The sequence below is a fragment of the Natator depressus genome, chromosome 1 (genome assembly GCF_965152275.1).
Source record: "Natator depressus isolate rNatDep1 chromosome 1, rNatDep2.hap1, whole genome shotgun sequence".
Taxonomy (NCBI): Eukaryota; Metazoa; Chordata; order Testudines; family Cheloniidae; genus Natator; species Natator depressus.
In genome coordinates this window covers 137,360,135-137,378,456 of record NC_134234.1, presented here as the reverse complement: position 1 = coordinate 137,378,456, position 18,322 = coordinate 137,360,135, and the positions used below count along the sequence as shown (strand labels likewise).

Below are 18,322 nucleotides of genomic sequence, written 5' to 3'. Positions count from 1 at the left end.
GTGGCTGACCTGTTTTCTGAAACATGCCTGAAACAGACACACATTATTATATGTCCTTTGGATTACCTATCAATTTAGGAGTCATGTTCAAGACTGCAGCAGCCGGAAGAATGGGGGCTCAGCAACTACTTTTTTTCCATTACCATTTTCTTGTCATCTTTCTGTGTCTGACAATTCATTTCAATTTCTGACTGCCATCGTATTCCTCTGGCCCCAGTTTCACTCCCAGGGTTAATTACAGCCTTACAATACTTCGGTCTAATGATTGTCCTATTGCAGTTGCTTGCTTGGGACACACCAAGATGTCCCAATTAGTTAACAATACAATATCATTGTAACATTACATTGCCTTGATCTTGACATGCCAGACAATACTAGTTTTCTTTCTATAACAAAGCTGTTTCCTCTTCTGAGAGGAAAGGTTCCCAACCCCCACTTAGAAGAGCTTGACGAGTCAGGATTGAATGACAAAAAGGCTGATTTGAACACTACCACAAGATCATGGTTGAAGCTTGACATGAAGGGACTTAATGAGAGACGTTATATGAGTGGACCCACATTCATCTGGGTTGCTAACCTCTTGGATCAGCAAATTGCCAGAGGAACAAGCCACACTCTCTGGAGATCAGCAGAGCATGTACATCTGAATTGTTTTAGGACTGAAGCTGTGATTTTCCATATAAGACAAATAAAAACAAAACAGAATTGTGTGGGTAGTCCATGCTACTGTATACAACCTGGAGAAACCACCTTCCATAAACACTGTTACAGTTGAGAAAACAGCAACAACTCAAATACCAAAAATTTGCCATCCAAGAGGTCTGCCTTATTCCAGCAGATGCCATGCCTATGACACAAAAAACAGTTACTTGCTTGTGCAGATTGCAGGCAGCAATCATACAAGGCTCATTCAAGTAAGCAATGTCTGGCTGAATGCATTACAGAGAGATTACTGGGGCTCATTGTCAAAATACTGCTTCAAAGCCTCCCTGATTAGAATAGTTCCACATTGAGCCCCTCTAATAGTCCCGGTATCTGTCTGCTCAAAGTCAGCTGCCCGGCGATCAACCTCAACTCTCCACTCCTGGGGAAACATTTCCCCCTTAGCGTCACAAATGTTATGTAGAGCACAGCAGGCTGCTATGACCATCCAAATATTTTCCTCATTGAGGTCTAACCTGCCAAAAAAGCAGCACCAGCAACCCTTTAATCTGCCAAAAGTATATTCTATGGTCATTCTGCACTTACTGAGCCTCTTGTTGAAGCACTCCTTGCTGGGGTCAAGGTTTCCAGTGTAAGGCTTCATGAGCCATGGGAGTAAGGAATAGGCAGGGTCCCCCAGGATCACTATGGGCATTTCCACATCCCCTATTGGAATCTTCTGATCTGGAAAGTCCCTGATTGCAGTTTTTTATACAGGCCAGTGTTCCTTAAGATGCGTGTATCATGCACCTTTCCTGGCCACCCTGCACTGATGTTGGTGAAAGTGACCTGGTGATCCACCAGCACCTGCAATACCATAGAGAAATACCCCTTTCTGTTGACGTACTCTGTCGCAAGATGGTCTGGGGCTAAAATTGGGATGTGTGTCTACTGCCCCACCACAGTTACGGAATCCCAAAGCCATCCACTATTTCCCGCACATTGCCTAGAGTCACAGTCCTTCGTAGCAGGAGGCAGTTAATGGCTCTATACGCTTTCATCACTACAACCCCCATGGTAAACTTCCCAACTCCAAGCTGATTCACAACTGACCAGTAGCAGTCTGGAGTTGCCAACTTCCACACAACAATCGCCATTTGCTTTTCCACTGTGAAGGCAACTCTAATTTTGATGTCCTTGTGCCATAGGGCAGGGGAGAGCTCCACACACAATTCCATGAAAGTGGCTTTGCGTATCTGAAAGTTCTTCAGCCACTGCTTGTCATCCTATACCTGCAAAATGATGTTTCCCAAGGCCAGTAGTGACGGTCCACCACGTGTAGCTGCTCTGTGAATGCCAACATCAATCTTGAATTGTTTCTTTCCATGGCACACAGCAGGGCAGGCACTATGCATTCTTGTTCAGATGTGCAGCTCATTAAATATTGAAGGATCAGCCATGTTGTGTTCACGCAGCACAGGATCCATGCTTTCAGGCAGAGACAGTGGATGCACAGTTTACAGGGGCAGTTGAAAAACAGCACGAAATGTAGTTGGACACCCATGGAATGATGGGACAGAGGAAACTGCATCATTGAATGCTGAGCCCACCCCCACGATGCACTACGATCTATTCCCAGAGTTCCTAAAGGTAGAAGGTAGCAAGTTGCACAGTGGCATAGTTACCCATGGCGCACTGTCTATGCATAGACTGGTCTCTGTCTATGCTACAGCACCAACTGGGTATGTACTCAGCCGACACAAGGAGAGTTGTGTGAACATGCACAAATGATGTAATTACACCAGTTTATCATTGACATAACTTAAGTCAACTTTACTTTGTAGTGTAGACATGGCCTTGCTGTGAAGAATGAATCAGAGAAAAACAAAACAAAAAACGAAAGCCTAGCTATGCAGAGGATGTTATATCCCACTTGGAAAAAAGTGAAACCAATGAAGCAGGGTCCATCCGCCAGTTCACTTTAAGAGACATAATGACATCCCAACAACTTAGCCCCCCCCCCCGCCCCAAAATCTGCTGTTGGATGAAGTTAAATACAGTGGATTCAATTTTCTAGTCAGTTACACTGGTGTAAATCAGGAATAACTCCTCTGAAAACAACAGTATTACACCTTTGTACTTCTTGTGTAATTAAGAGGGCAATGAAGTTCATCTGGGCTCAGAGAACAACAATGAAGAATGGTCAGTTTGGGAGAACCCTATAAAAGCATTTTACTACAAAGGAAAGCCCAGGAAACTGTAAAAACACTAGCACTTTACGTACAAGGTAAATGTATTTACATCTGTTCACATGTATGGGTAGCACATCTGGCTCTTAAGTTCAGGAAAATGATAATTTGAAGTGTTAGCAGCACTAGTAAAGTTTGCTTTCTGCCACTGCTGCCAAACAAAACATGAAAACCACTGTACATATAAAAACATTGTGGGATTCTGTTCCAGGGCTTCATGGAGAAAAGGCTCCAATATGCCTACTCATGGATTCAGTACTGAAGCTGATGCTCTGTGATGGAGCGGATTCCTTCAGACTTAGAATCAGAATTCTTGGAATGTGATTTATCAAAGAGCTCATGAAAAAGGGGTTAATGTGACCTACAGCAGCAGAATGTCACTGTCAAATCCCTACCCCACCTTTCCTCAGGCATAGGAAGCCATATTGTTACCAGTGGCAGACAAGCTGGGATTGAGACCTCAGCCCCAACTGCTGTGAGTGTTTAGTACTGGACTATTGTGCCTTCATTGCCACAGCCAACTGGGGAAGTTTGATACAGCTCTCTTCAGCTCAGTGAATGCACTTTACAAAGGTCCTGCATGTGTAACATCAATGAAGATTGTGTTTCTTCGTGACTTGCGAGGAGGCAGGAGCTCTCTGCCTGCCTGCCTGCCTGCCCGAAGGGATGGATCAACAACCTGCCAACCAGCGCAGTAACTTGAGGCAAGTAAGGGCTCCCTTGCCAAAGGGAGGCTACAAATAAGCCCCAGGACCTGGGGCAACTGACTAGGCGAGCCCCAAACTGAAGAGACTTGTAGGAAGTAACCCAGGGAAGTGGGGAAGGAGAGCCATCTCTCCTATTTAGGAGTTGAGCTACATAGGGCCCTGGGCTGGGACCTGGTAGAGAGGGAGAGCCCAGAGCCCCCTACCACCCCCCTCTGACCTTACAGGCTGCCTGGCCACAGAAGACCCTATCACATATGATGGCTGTGTAAGCAGAGCAACTCTTGGGGTGCTCTAAACAAGATCTAGGTAGAAATGGCGCTGTAATAAAGAGCAGCAGAATTAAGGGAGTGCAACACTGAGCTTAAAACTACACTTTTGAGTATGCACACACACTCCCGCCAGGTGCTCCCTACAGTTGGGTCACACTGGAGGATCTGGCTCATCTTTTTACTTCATTCCTAAAAGGATTTATTAAACCTGAAATGGTTTATTTTTAAAAAAATGGAGGCAGTGATATAATTTCATCCTATAGCCCATAAAATGGATGATTTGGGGTCATATTATAGGACTGGAATGCAAACTTATGATATGCATGAGGAGGACAGGCAAGTAACTCTTTGGAATAAATAGCTATATCTTTTAGCCTTTTGTGTTGGGGTGGACTCCCCATACTAGCCCTGCAAGAGCTGACTGAGGCCAGGTGGCCCCAATCAGCTACTTAGGCTGAAAGCAGGGGAGATTTGGGCTGGAGTCAGCTAATTAAGGACAGACTCACCTGTGCAGGAACAAGCAGGGCCTGTATAAAGCCAGGTAGCTGGCTGCAGAGAGGGAGGGGAAAGCTACAGGGAATTAGGCTACAGTCACTCCTTTGGATGGAAGGAGTTGGAGGCTGGCAAACTGAGGTGGGGGTGGGAAGCCAAGTATGTAGGAAAAAACCCAGGGAAACAGCAGCAAGAGATGGACTGTGGCTGCTTGTTACAGGATGCCTGGGCTGGAATCCAGTGTATAGAGAGGGCCTGGGTTCCCTTACCAGCCACTGGGAAGTGGCAAGGGCTTTGGAGGTGCCAGTCAGGCAGCAGGTCTGGAAAAACTGAATTCCCTGGAAGGGGAGGACTTTAATGACCTGACTGGAGGACCAAGCCAAGGAGAGGAAGCTGCAGACCCGGGAGCGAGCGGGGCAGCAGAGTGAGGCTAGACAGGAAAAGAAAACACCGGAGCGAGAGCACAAGCTGTCGGAGCAAATCCCCAGGATGGCCAACAGGAGACACTGCTCAACGTGAGTGGACTCCATGACAGCTTTATTTAGATATCTTTTTATCTTGAAAGTGTAGAGCGGATGTAAGTAAAGTTTGATTCCTAAAATCTCTTCTCCAAAATGCAAAATGTCTTGAACTTATTTCTCTGACTTTGTTCCTCTGCAAGAATAAAACAGCTAAACATATTCCTGTAAATCAATTTGTCATCCTGGAACATTGTCGCTTGGGCTTTAAAGTTACCCTGCTAATTCTGTCAAGAAACATTTTAGCTGCTAATCTGGATGAATGTACATTCTTCTTGCTGTTTTTTTTTTGCCAAACACAACAGGTAACACTCAACTTGGTCGCATTTCTCACTTTGTCATAAGATATCAGATGCAGTCTGCAAAAGGTCATTTCCAAAAAGTTTTGGGGAGTCTTCTAGTCTTCAGTCGGGAAAAACCCTATTAATTTTGGTAATGATTGGACAATTCTAAATAGCACTCATTTGGTTCTGCAGGCAGAGGAGCATGATGATGTTAAAGCTAACTCAGCCAGACTTCCCTCCAACCCTTCAGTTCATTTGGATACATCCGTCCCATTGGTTGGAGACACTAAAGAATGCTGCAGGTCAGAACTGGGGTGTTTTGCAAGAGTTGGGGGTGTGGTACAGAGGTTGAGGACTGGAACAGTGGGAGCTGCTTCAGTTCAGGAGTTCTACTGGCTCAGTAGGAGTGAGGCTGGAGCTGTAAGTTATGACTCCCTCCACACTATACCTGGCTCAGGCAAGAGGACTTATCTTTGCCCAGTCAACTGTTTTTAGCTCAGCTCAACAGTGCCCATTTGGGGCTACGGGCACATATGCTACAGCACCAAGGGGGCACAGTCAAAGTGAGAGCTGACCAAGGCAGGCAGCAGTGTTTAGGTTTAAGGTTAGGGTTACTGAAGGGAGGGAGTGATGACTGGCAGAGTTACCGATGATGTGACAGCGCTGCTGCTCAAAAGGCTCCTGCCTGCACCACCAAATGGCTAGTATCAAAAGGAAGTTGTTAATGTGAAAATGATGGAACAGAGATGAACAGGAGTATTCTAGATTACTTAATACTAAAATTTGCATTTAGTGGCAGTATCCTTTAAAACTGCTATAGGTTCAGGGATAGAGACTGTGTTTTTGCCCCTCCAACCACCTGCCAGCTTGCCCTACAGATGCAACAAAATGTGTGATCCTCTGGTGAATACTGGCACAACTTGTCATTCTGGTCCCAAAAACACAGCTAGAGAAATGACAAGAGTGGGAGTTCTATTGAAATATACTTACCTTTGGAAAATCTAGATTTCTAGATCTTGATAAAGTCAGGTATGATTGGATATAAGAAAGTTCTTTCCTTGTACACACTCATTCTGTTGTCATACTTTCTCTGATTAATCTCATTGGCTCACTCAGTTCAAATCCAGAAAGACATTCTAGTTCGAACATTACTCCATTTGGAAGTAAAATCCATCTGTTTATTCAGGTCTTTCATTAATGAGAGATATTTGACTTCCCTTTGGCAGTACATCTCCTGTCTGGAATTCCTCTGTCTGTAGCTGGCTGACACGTCAGATTGTAAGAGTATATTTGCCATATTTGGAGAGAGAAGTGTAGCTGTCTACTCTGGTTTACTTCCATAAATTGTATCAAGTTATGAGCTTATAACATAACAATCACGGCTCTACTTTGTTAAAGTGAATGCCTCTATCCCCAAAATTACATAAAATGTCTCAAATCATGAGGTGGAGCATGCTTAACTGTATGGTGTGCAGAATGTTTTAAACTTCAAGGTTGGCCTACAATCTATTGGACAGGTTCTTTTTTCACTGCTTCAGTTAACAGCAGTGGTTCTCAATCAGGGCTCTGGGGCCACCTGGGGGGCCGCGAGCAGGTTTCAGGGGGGTCCGCCAAGCAGGACCAGTGCTAGACTTGCTGGGGCCCAGGGCAGAAAGCCAAAGTCCCACTGCACAGGGCTGAAGCATGGGGCCCTGAGCCCCACCACCTGGGGCTGAAGCAGACGCTCAAGCAACTCAGCTTCATGGGGCCCTGGGCAATTGTCCTGCTTGCTACCCTTTAACGGCAGCCTTGGCTTTAATATACAGAAAACCAGTTATTGTGGCACAGGAGTGCCATGGAGTTTTTATAGCATATTTGGGAGGGGGGCACTCAAAGAAAAAGGTTGAGAACCCTTGGTTTCCAGTACACTGTATTATTATAGATAATTGGTTAGTAGCACTGCCTATTAAGGCTGCCTGACACTTCCCATTATAAAGACACTGTATTCAATTGATTATTAAACTTTCCCAAACATCAGCCATTTGGACTGAAATTTTCCATGCTGGACATCTGTGTCAGGTGTTTTTGGTGTATGTGTATTTTTTCCCCTTGGGGGGAAACTGCAGCCTTTTAATGGTTCAACCATTTCCATAAACAAAGTTTGGCAAAACAATGTATTTTTCCCTATGTTAAAAACAATCTTGAGACTTTCTTTGAAATGCTCTCGTGCACCCATACCTTGGTGTTTGGCAGTGGATGACCTTTTTGTCAATGATGTAACTTTTGCCTTCCCTGTAAAAGTCTGCCAAATTTGGAGTACAGTTGAGATTTTAGATTTTAACAGCTAAAATCTCCAAAGACTCCATCCTCACTGAGCCTCTCAGCTCCCAGTACTGAGGATATTGTGAAGGCATCATCCCTACCAAGCAACTATGCATGATCCCTCCAGTCATGGGCTACAGGGGTGAAGCAGGACTTTCCCTGTAATTGCTGTGCATGGGTGTGGTTTGGGCCCTGCTCCCTCCTGCTGACACACAGGTATCTGAATGCAGTGGGGACAAACTGGACAGAGGGGGGAGAGAAAGGAATAGACTGGGACAAGGAGTCAGATGGGACTTGAAGTGGGGGTTCAACTGGAACTAGCCAGGCAAAAAGACAGGGAGCCCAAGAGGAAGAGGAAGGACAGGTTATAACTGATTTGGCAAGAAGAGGGGGACACAGCTTGGACAAGATGTTGAGGGAGGAGGGAACTGGAACTGGTTGGAGCAGGAGACTGGGACTAAGAAACTAAGAGAGTGGGGAGGAGGAGAAGGAAAGATTTTGTCAATGAGCTGGGGTGCAAGAACAGAACTGGGTCTGGCACAAAGAGACTGGAACAAGGAGCCAGGTACAGTAAAATAGAGACTGGATGAGAAACCTAGGGTGGGAGACTAGGAACCCTTGGAGAGAAGTGGGGGAGACACTGATCAAATGAGGAGTACTGGGCTAGGATTTGTTGGGCAAAAAGACGACTCAGAAGGCAAGGAGAAGATGTGGATAGGAAAGAAAAGCATGTCCACTGAAGCACACTCCCCCTCCAGAGCCTGGAATGGAACCCAAGAGTACTGAGTATCATCATTCCTCTATTGTCTACAAATATCTGTGAAGCATACCAACTAAATGCATGTCTTATTTCCCCAACCCGTGCTAGTCCACAGAGATGATGATGCTGTCAGTTCCTAAAGTGGCAGAGGTCTATGCAGTGGATCTAAAATGTTCCAACGCTGCTAATGAACCATGTGGGTGTCATCATGATCCCACATAATGGAATTTCAGGGATTTTTTTTTAGATTTTTTTTTTTAAACCTAGAAAAATTTCACACAATGCTACATTAAGAGAACATTAAAGGTTGCAAAGGCTAGCACTCAAAGGTAGAAAATGCCATAATTAGAGCTGCTTGTGCAATCTCAGTTTGGCTCCCTTGTTTTTATGCATTATGATACAGTCTTTAATTACATGATCACATACTGTTTTTTCACAGGAACCCTGCCTCCTTCAGTCCACAGAATGGAACTGCTCTAGGATGAATCAATCTTGTGTAGTGAAAAAAGCTGTTCTCTGTAGGAACCCTAATTCATTTGGGGCAGAAGTTGGAAGGTGTGTGGAAACAAGACTGAAGGAAGGGAAAGGAAACTCTCATGGTTCAGGCAGTTGATGGCTGCCCTTGAGAATTTGATCTGATCCCTGCCTTTGCCACAGATTTTTCTATATGAACTGGCAAGTCAAGTAAACCAAACTTTCCATAGGTGGTCACTAGTTGCATTTTTCATTTTCTGGGTACATGATCTGAGATCCTGGGATCTGATTTGAAAAAGTGCTGAGCTCTCACAGCCATAACTGAAGTCAAAGGAAGCTATGCTTTGACATATGAAGTACTCTGGAAAAACAGGCATTTCAAATCGGTCCCTAAAAGGTAGTGGATGCTTTTGACTAATCTCTGTGCCTCCATTCCCCATCTATAAAATGGAGATACCATCCCCTTACCTCACAGGGGTTTTGTAAAAATAAATTCATTAATATTTGTGAAGCACTCATACTAGAGTGCCAGAGAGAAGCCAATGAGGACATTAATAATTCTCCAATCAGAACAAGGTTTGACTCATGTACAGTAAATAAGGCATGGGGCCATACACCAAACATACTGAACAAGAAGACCACCACAATAATGAATAGCTGACTATTAAGGCAGACAGGTGTCCTGTAGGGAAAAGATATTAAGGGATCATGAAACTAAGACTACTATAATAATTGTGCACAAGTGGGCCAAATTAAGGTTGCATAGGCACCTAAACATTGTTTTAACTTTGTTGGGAAAGCTGAACAAAGAAATAAAATATCCTAACAACAAATGTCTATTAGCAATAACAGATACATCGTGCTGTTGGCTAGCATTTCTAGGATGAAGAAATATTACTCATTCTGGAGTTTACTTTTGCCTTCATGATGATACTCCCTTAGAACAGAATAGGTAGGTGTCAAAAATAAGGTTTTTATTGTATACCCCATTCTCGCCTTGTCTAAGCATATAAACACACACACACAATTCACTGCAACAGATTTGAAGTTTACTAATAGTAAGTCACTATATCTTTTGATAACTTTGCAATTATGGGGCCAGATCCTCTGATATAAAATTTACACCAGCGGAGAATCAGGACCATTGCATATTACACCACTCTGTCTCTAAAGATGAGTAGTTAAATTCCTGCATTCTGATTCTCAGGAACAAATTACTACTTCCAGGAAAGAAAGGAAAACTGCATTTTCTGAGGGATCATTACTGGGGAGGAAGGTAAACTTCTGACAATTTGGTACGATTTCCAGTCTATGTCCAAGAGACTCCTTTACTGGAATGTATGGATGTTGCTGATCAGGACTGAGTTGCAGCGGCACAGTGTGTTGGGAAGCTTACACAGCCCCTACCAGCATTAAACTTGGGTCAGGCCACTATCATCAGTCCTCCATTTTCATAAGCACTAAATCTGCCCATTGTATTTTTGAGCTATACAGAAGGAAAATGAAAATTATTTATTTAAAATATGAGATAAGTAATGCAGCATGTCACATCTATCAGTGAATTGAAAGGCTGTGATAACCACGGCATAATGGGAACTTTTTGTCACAGCCAACACACATACCTGACTTGCCTCTCATTGAACTGGCCTATATGACGTATAGACTTTAAAAAAAACTGAAACACCATTCATTTTAGATGAGCAAATTCTATTCCAACCACATAAGGTGAGGAGGCCTAGTATGTAAAGTGTTATACAAGGATTTGAACTGGCTCTCCACTCAGAACTCCAAATTTCACTCACTCATAAAAATAAACGTTTTAAATCAAACTAATCAGCAGTGAAATAGTAAAAATGTTGACGGGTATGGCAGGGCCACATTTTAAAAGACAAACCCACTTCTGTATGCAAGAATGTGTACATTCACATTCATACACAAATACCATAATTTTGTGAAGAATCAGGCAATGGTACATGGAAACTAGCTATTTAGTGTTTAAATCTCCATTTCCTGGAATAAATATGGAATTGGCATATAAACTCAGTACTTCAGTGTTTGTTTACTTGTACACCTCAAAGTGCACAACTGTATGCTTATTTTTTTTTGCTTGCAAATGGATTTTTTTTTAAGTGGCAGCCCTTACCAATGTTATCGTTTGGCAGCACTTCGTGCCCCTTAAAGCTAATTACAGGCCACCTATAGACTCAATTCAAAATGACCATGTATTTGATTTACAGTTCTCTTTGCAGCCATAGGAAAAAGTTTAAACTGTGCAGAAACTGAAGAGCAGCATACCATTGCATAGTACCTCAATCTTACCCATTGTTAGTAGCAGTAGTAATACTATTAATGTGTGGTCACATTTGGAGCTGCAAAATGGGAGAAATATACCCAGCTTAGATAATCATGGAAGAGATGTTCCAAGAACTTAACTGTTTTACAGCAGAATTTTTGCCTTTCAAAGAACTCTTCCTAAAAATTAGATATTTTGTCCGAATATCTTTTTGTACTATCAGAAACTTTTAAAAACATTTTTATTCCTAATTTTTAATGTTTACATTTACGGGAGATAATGCTGCCCACTTCTTATTTACAATGTCACCAGAAAGTGAGAACAGGCATTTGCATGGGACTTTTGTAGCCAGCACTGCAAGGTATTTACGTGCCAGAAATGCTAAACATTTGTATGCCCCTTCCTGCTTCAGTAACCGTTCCAGAGGACATGCTGATTACGTTCATTAAAAAAAAAAACACGTTAATTAAATTAGCAACTGAACTTCTTGAAGGAGAATTATAGGTCTCTGTTTTACCCATATTCTGCCATATGCTTCATGTTATAGAAGTCTGGGATGATGACTCAGCACATGTTGTTCATTTTAAGAACACTCTGACTGCAGATTTCACAAAACGCAAAGAAGGTACCAATGTGAGATTTCTAAAGATAGCTACACCCGACCCAAGGTTTAAGAATCTGAAGTGCCTTCCAAAATCTGAGAGGGATAAGGTGTGGAGCATACTTTCAGAAGTCTAAAAAGAGCCACACTCTAATGCGGAAATTACAGAACCGGAACCACCAAAAAAGAAAATCAACCTTCTGCTGGTGGCATCTGACTCAGATGATGAAAATGAACATGTGTCAGTCCACACTACTTTGGATTGTCATCAAGCAGGACCCACCATCAGCATGGACACATGTCCTTGGGAATGGTGGTTGAAGCGACATATGAATCTTTAGTGCATCTGGCACGTAAATATCTTGTGACACCGGCTATAATAGTGCCATGAGAACACCTGTTCTCACTTTGAAGTGACATTGTAAACAAGAAGCGGGCAGCGTTACCTCCTGCAAATATAAACTTGTTTGTCTGAGCGATTGGCTGAACAAGAAGTAAGACTGGGTGGACTTGCAGGCTCTAAAATGTTACTGTTTTATTTTTGATAGAAGGTTTTTTTGTACAGTTCTACATTTGTAAGCTCAACTTTCATGATAAAGAGACTGCACTACAGTACTTGTATTAGGTGAATTGAAAAATACTATTTCTTTTGGGTTTTTACAGTGCAAATACTTGTAATCAAAAATAAATATAAGCACTGTACACTTTGTATTCTCTGTTGTAATTGAAATCGATATATTAGAAAATATAGAAAACATCCAAAAATATTTAAATAAATGGTATTCTATTATTAACAGTGTGATTAAATCGCATGATTAATCGTGATTACTTTTTTTAACCACTTGTCAGGCCTACTAATTTTATAATACATAGTCAAGATAGTCAATCTATAAATGGCAATTTTGTATAATCCTTAAGGTGTTGTAACACTAAACTAAGTATCCCAAGTTGAACTTAAAATTCTGAAACTAGATTTAGGAGGTAGGCATTACATGTTCTACAATATGTTTTTAAAAATAGCTTTTCAAGGAAAGGCAAGAGGGACAAAGCAATAAGAACACAAAAGAAGAAAGAGTGTGTGTAAATAGTCTGCACTAGACATTTTGGCATCTTAACTGCACAGTTGGAAAGGAGAATGAGGTATTTACTTCTTGGACAAGTTCCTTCTAACTTTTTGTCAGTCTTGATCCTTCCCTTCCTTCACATCAGCGCCACTCTTCATTCCCTTTGCACTGATCCCATGAAAGCGCATACATACATACACACACACATATACATATACACACACGCGTGCGCGCGAGCACAGGCATGCTAACCAGCTGGCAAAATTGGAATTTATACAAGAAACCCAATTTACATGGGCCTCAGTTATATTTTTTGGCAATCCTCAAATATAGTATATCATGTCCAAAAGCACAGCAACTAAGGTAAGGAATGAGCAACCCCATTACATATTTCCAGATACATTAAGTGATTCATTTTGTTTCAGGCGCACTGAATTAATTTCAAACTCCATTCGCATTTTCGAAACTTTTTTTCTTTTCTTCATTTGTCCTTTGCCAGAGTAAAGTGAATATTCTTTTATAGAAGTTAGATTATCAAACAGCAGCCATGGAAATTCCATGTATCAGTCCTGAACAATTTGTTGCCACGTTACAGAAACGACCAGATCATCATATTAGCAAGATATGATTAATTACACAACAATAGTCTCTACTAGTATGTTTTGAATCATTCGACAATATTTTTCTTTTATCCAACTCTCAATTTTAATTCCCAGGACTACATCTGAAGCATGACCAGACTAGTAACACTTAATATGTTCTCTGAATTTCTGTTCAATAATTATTGTGTTAGAATTTATAAAATTAAGCTCTGTCTTTTTGATTATATCGCACCCTAGATGCAGCTGTTTCCTGTCTCAATATAGTCAAATCAGGACCTTGAACAACTGATTGCAGGCCAAAGTCTGCCCTAAACAAGGCAGCAAACGTACTAATATACATTAACTACCCAGGTCTCTCTCCATGTTTAAAATTTCATTCTTGCTTTAATCCATGGACCAACATCTATGTACAATTTAAAGCACTCTATTTACCTTGTGTCTGCATTTAAGTACAACCCCATAGGCTCCTGAAACACAAAGGAAAAAACAAACAAACAGACAGATTAATTACTATGCTGTGGGAAAAGGAAGCAAATACACTACATTTTACAGCTGCCTAATATGCATTATAGATGCATTGTTCCTAATACTATTTTCTTACACTTGTATCTAAAATGCTTTGTTGCATTTTTGTGTAGCAAAATTTAAAAATGAAGCTGCTTGTAAGTATATGATTTCAAAATTCTTCTGTGAAGTCCTTATTTTTAGAAATATGCATATGCAAGAAAATCTGGAATAACTGTATCTTCCTATAGTAAGTGTCAATAGTGTAGACAGCCAACTAATAGACTTGCTTTTAAAAAAAATCAACAAAATAGAAAAAATTGTGATTTCATGTACATTCTGGTACCTCTACATTTTCCTTTACTTTTAGGGCATCTCTCAGGACTTATTTACACTTAAAATGCTATAGCAGCAAAGCTGAAGTGGCATTCTCCCATTGGTATAGGTAATCCAACTCCTTGAGAAGCAGCAGCTCTGCCTGTCTACTCAGAGACTTAGGTCAAGGTATGGATTTTTCACACCCTGACACATCAGGGTTCAGTTGGATTTGTAATGGTAAGATAGTTTTTTCCATTTTTTTTGGACATCCTGACAACTTAAAAATTAGACAGTTTTATTACTTAATATATTGACTTATATATGCAAATAATAATTTTGTCTAGCTCCCTAATGTCCATAGTTAAGCATAGAAATTGTTGCAGAAATCTGAGAAATAAAATTGTTTGTGGCTGGATAACAATGATTTATTTTTAAGAACAAATGACCCCCAACATTGAAGTCATCTTGAGAAATAACATTTTGCAGAATTTCATCTAATGGGAACAGGTTTTATTTTTTCTGTTTAATTATAGAATAATATATAAATAGCCTCTGAATTCTGTTAATTCTAATTCATATTTCATTCAGAAGAACTGACTTACCTTCACCTACAACCCCAAGGATCTCAAATTTATTCATCACATTACCAATGTTAAGAATCTTCATGAAGACAAATTCCTCTTGTGATGAGAGCCACAGAGCATGGCACAGAGAAGAGTGTCTAAAGGGTCTGTGGTAGTCAAAACTGAAGACTTTTGATAAGAGAAATCCACTTTGATTGACTGGACTTCTTACATACTTGTCCTAGTTTCTAGGCATTAAATAGCTTCCTGGAAAGAAATGAATGGTAAAATTAGCATCAGCAGATCTTGCTTTACGGCACACAAAGAAAAACAATGGCATATATTCACAATATTTACTATCAGCACTGTGGTATTTGATAAAGAAAATTGCCTCACCCCCTTTCTGGGCTTTATGGTCAATAGAGCTCTGCAGCATGTGTAAAGGAAGCCAGCAAAGGTGACTACATATCTGATATATGGCACAGCTGGTTTTGTAATCCCATATACAGGACATCATTGAAAATAAGAAAACAGCTTACATAAGAAATGCTTCCTGCTGGTAGAAGAGAAAAAATGCAGTGATCTACCACAGTGGGTAGTTAAACACACTCCTATAAATACTAGTGTTTTCTCTTCCATTTATGTTGACAGCTAGATACAGAAAAATGGATTGTGATTAACCAGTTTATTCTTCCCTCACTCCCATGATAGAAAATCTTCATTGGAAGAATCCTTACTATGCTAGTACCTCTTTTTCTATCTTTTATTACACCTGGAAATATTTCTGACACTTTTCATGGTTAACTCTATTAGGAGCCTGTTTAAAAAGAATATGCTGAAAAACACTTTTTATGATAAGAAGTTTCAAACAAATTAAATATACTTAGTACTGTACAATACGCACCCTTTCAAAGTTCTATTTGTAGCAAAGTTGTACAATTTCAGACAATAAATGTAATAATTACAAAAAAATGAGAAGAACACAAAGCAAGTTTTTACTCCAGGCAAAATTTGTCACCTATAGTTTTAGTAGAATGATAAGTGTACCAAGATTTATTTTGCCACTGTATATAGTACCATCATCAATATATACACCATTTATTTATTTTAAAATGTAAAGAGAAAATAAACCACCAATTGATTCACTGTAAAGGGGAACAGTTTTTCACATCTCAGTGCCCTAGGAATGGGACTACTCATGAGAAACTAGCCTGCAGGGTGGGAATGAATCCATATCATTAAACCAACACATGGCACAAAGATCGATGACCTAACTCTGCTGGATTCGGCACACGAACAAACAAAGCTGCATCACTATTTTAGTGTTGCCAATGGATGCTCTTGAGAGTGCTGCTGTGAGCCAAACAGAACGAAGAGGAGAGGTATGACAGACGGCAAAAACACAACAATGCTGGCCTTGTCAAAAGACCTGGAAGACAAACTTGTTTGTACAGAAACCAAAAGGTACATAAGAAAAGATGATCAAATACAGTATCTTAGAATCAAATTTCCTCTCTCAAAGTGATTATAATATGGAGATAAGAAAGGTTTTCCTAAATTAAACAGCTACGGGAAAATAGCTTAAAAAGTTATTCCTTCATTACTGAAATATTTTCATAGTTATTTTAGTTGGGCAGGAGAAACCATTTTCTTCACCTGAGTCTCTGTTAAAGAGATGGCATTTCTTTCCATTCCCAACCTGTGCCCTTAGTCTTTTCCTTCCACATTCTCCCCCTCTCACCCGTATATGTGTGGGTTTTGTCTCTCTCTCCCCCTTTGCAGCTCCTTCAATCTCTAAGGTAACAGTAACAAAACAATTAAAGAAGCCACAGAAAGATATCTAATCTGTTAACCCCTGCACTACAGCCTAAAATGGGCTGTGCTTTGTCCACCCCATTGTAGCATTTGAACATAAACAAATCTTAGTGTTTTATGTGCAGATTGTGTATTAGTAATTAGACTACTGCCAGATTGATGCTGAAAACACCAACAATGCTAGAGAAAAAATGAGAAAAACCTAAAAAAACTGCATTCCATACACAAGAAAAAAATAATTTGCCAGAAAGAGGATCAATTCAGAAAATAATATTTTCAACTTTCTATTAGTATCAGCCAACAATTTCATGAATGAAGATATTAAACAAGACTAACAGCAGTCCCTGTGATAACTAGCAATCCAGTCACAAAATTTTGTACTTTAGTGTTCCTAATTACCCTCTTAATGGCTCTTGTTCTTCATCCAGTTTTAAATGTACATGATAATATTGCTGCCATTACGAATTAGTGAAAAATAATCTCTCATGAGACTCTATAGCTAAAGCTTTAAGAACTCTAAAGATATGTACAAATTTCCCTTCATCCACTAATTCTGAAATTCTATAAAAAACAGCAATGCAAGTCTGGCAATACCTGTTCCTCAAAGCCGTGCTGCCTACTATTCATGGTTCAGTGCTTTCACTGATTTTTCTTGATTGGTCCTTCAAATATTTGTTCCATATTTTATTGGGGATAAAGGCTAGATTTGCAAGAGTCATTGCTAAGGTCACTTTTAAAAAATTAGTATGAGCTTCCTTCCCCAAATCAGTCTTTCAACACATCTCCCATTTACCATCACCTGTCATAAAAACCAGAGTGGCACAGTAAGTTGATTTGCTAATTACATTAGTACCCCTGGATGCGTAACATCTGGAAAGGCTGTTTTAGAGTTTGAGGGGTTTTTTGGTTAGCAAGTTACCAGTCAGCCTGCATATCAATAGTTACTATTACAACCAATAATTTGTACATTGTGACATTATAAGTTAAAACTCATACTGTACCTCAAATTCCACCTGAAAACACACTGGCCATGAGCAAAGATCACACACCACAGGTGCAACTGTGCTCCTGATGTGAAACTGCACTAATAAGTGTACTACCACTTGCTGCACTAGTTTCAGCTTCAAAACAGTCTAAAGCTCTGTCTACACTACCCCACAGTTTGGACTCCAGGGGGTGTGAATAGCAGTGCACGCTGAAGTGCTGCGCTGTAACTTCCCCCTTGTGAACTTCCCAGGTGCAAAGTAAACGGTTTCTAGTTTGCATTAATGTAGTTCTGTTTGAAAAAAAATTACATCAACGCAAACTAAGAACCTTGTAGTTTGTGCTCACAGCTTCCACACGGGAGTTTCAGCACACTGCTATTCACACCCCCGTAGTCCAAACTGTGGGGCCATACAGACACAGCCTCAGCTGTAGCTCCACTGAAAGCGCAGTACACCAATCTAATCTTGAGGTGACAAAGGCATAGATAATCATTTCAAGATCCAGATAAGAAAAAGGGAATAGCCATTAACTCAGATATCCAGCAGCAACCTAGGATCTAGTAATGTACCTGAACAGAGAACTGTCTATCAAGGTACTACTGTCAAAGCAAACAATAAGGGAACTAGCCTAACTTTAACACAGTGAAACCTTCGTTGCCTAAGAACAAATGCCAAGGCTGCTCAAACCTGCTCATGGCATGAAACTGCTATTAACATTTGCGAGACAAGGTGGGCGAGGTATTATCTTTTATTCTGTTGGTGAGAGAGACAAGCTTTCGAGCTACACAGAGCTCTTCTTCAGGTCTGGGAAACCTGAACAAGAGCTCTGTATAATCTCAAAAGCTTGCTTCAGGCTATGGCTAACTACAGAGCTTACAGC

General features: G+C 40.6%; 1 protein-coding gene across 2 annotated transcripts in view; it reads right to left on the bottom strand.

Moving 5' to 3' along the window:
• CDKL5 (cyclin dependent kinase like 5) overlaps nt 1–18,322 on the bottom strand; it is a 199,150-nt gene that overhangs the window by 98,523 nt on the left and 82,305 nt on the right. For both annotated transcript variants that reach the window (XM_074967702.1, XM_074967692.1), the window contains 2 exons: nt 14,681–14,908; nt 13,689–13,723 (listed from right to left, as the gene is read on the bottom strand). In XM_074967702.1, the coding sequence (XP_074823803.1) occupies nt 13,689–13,723; nt 14,681–14,744 (99 nt within the window). In that variant the 5' untranslated portion in view covers nt 14,745–14,908. The remainder of the gene's footprint in view (nt 1–13,688; nt 13,724–14,680; nt 14,909–18,322) is intronic.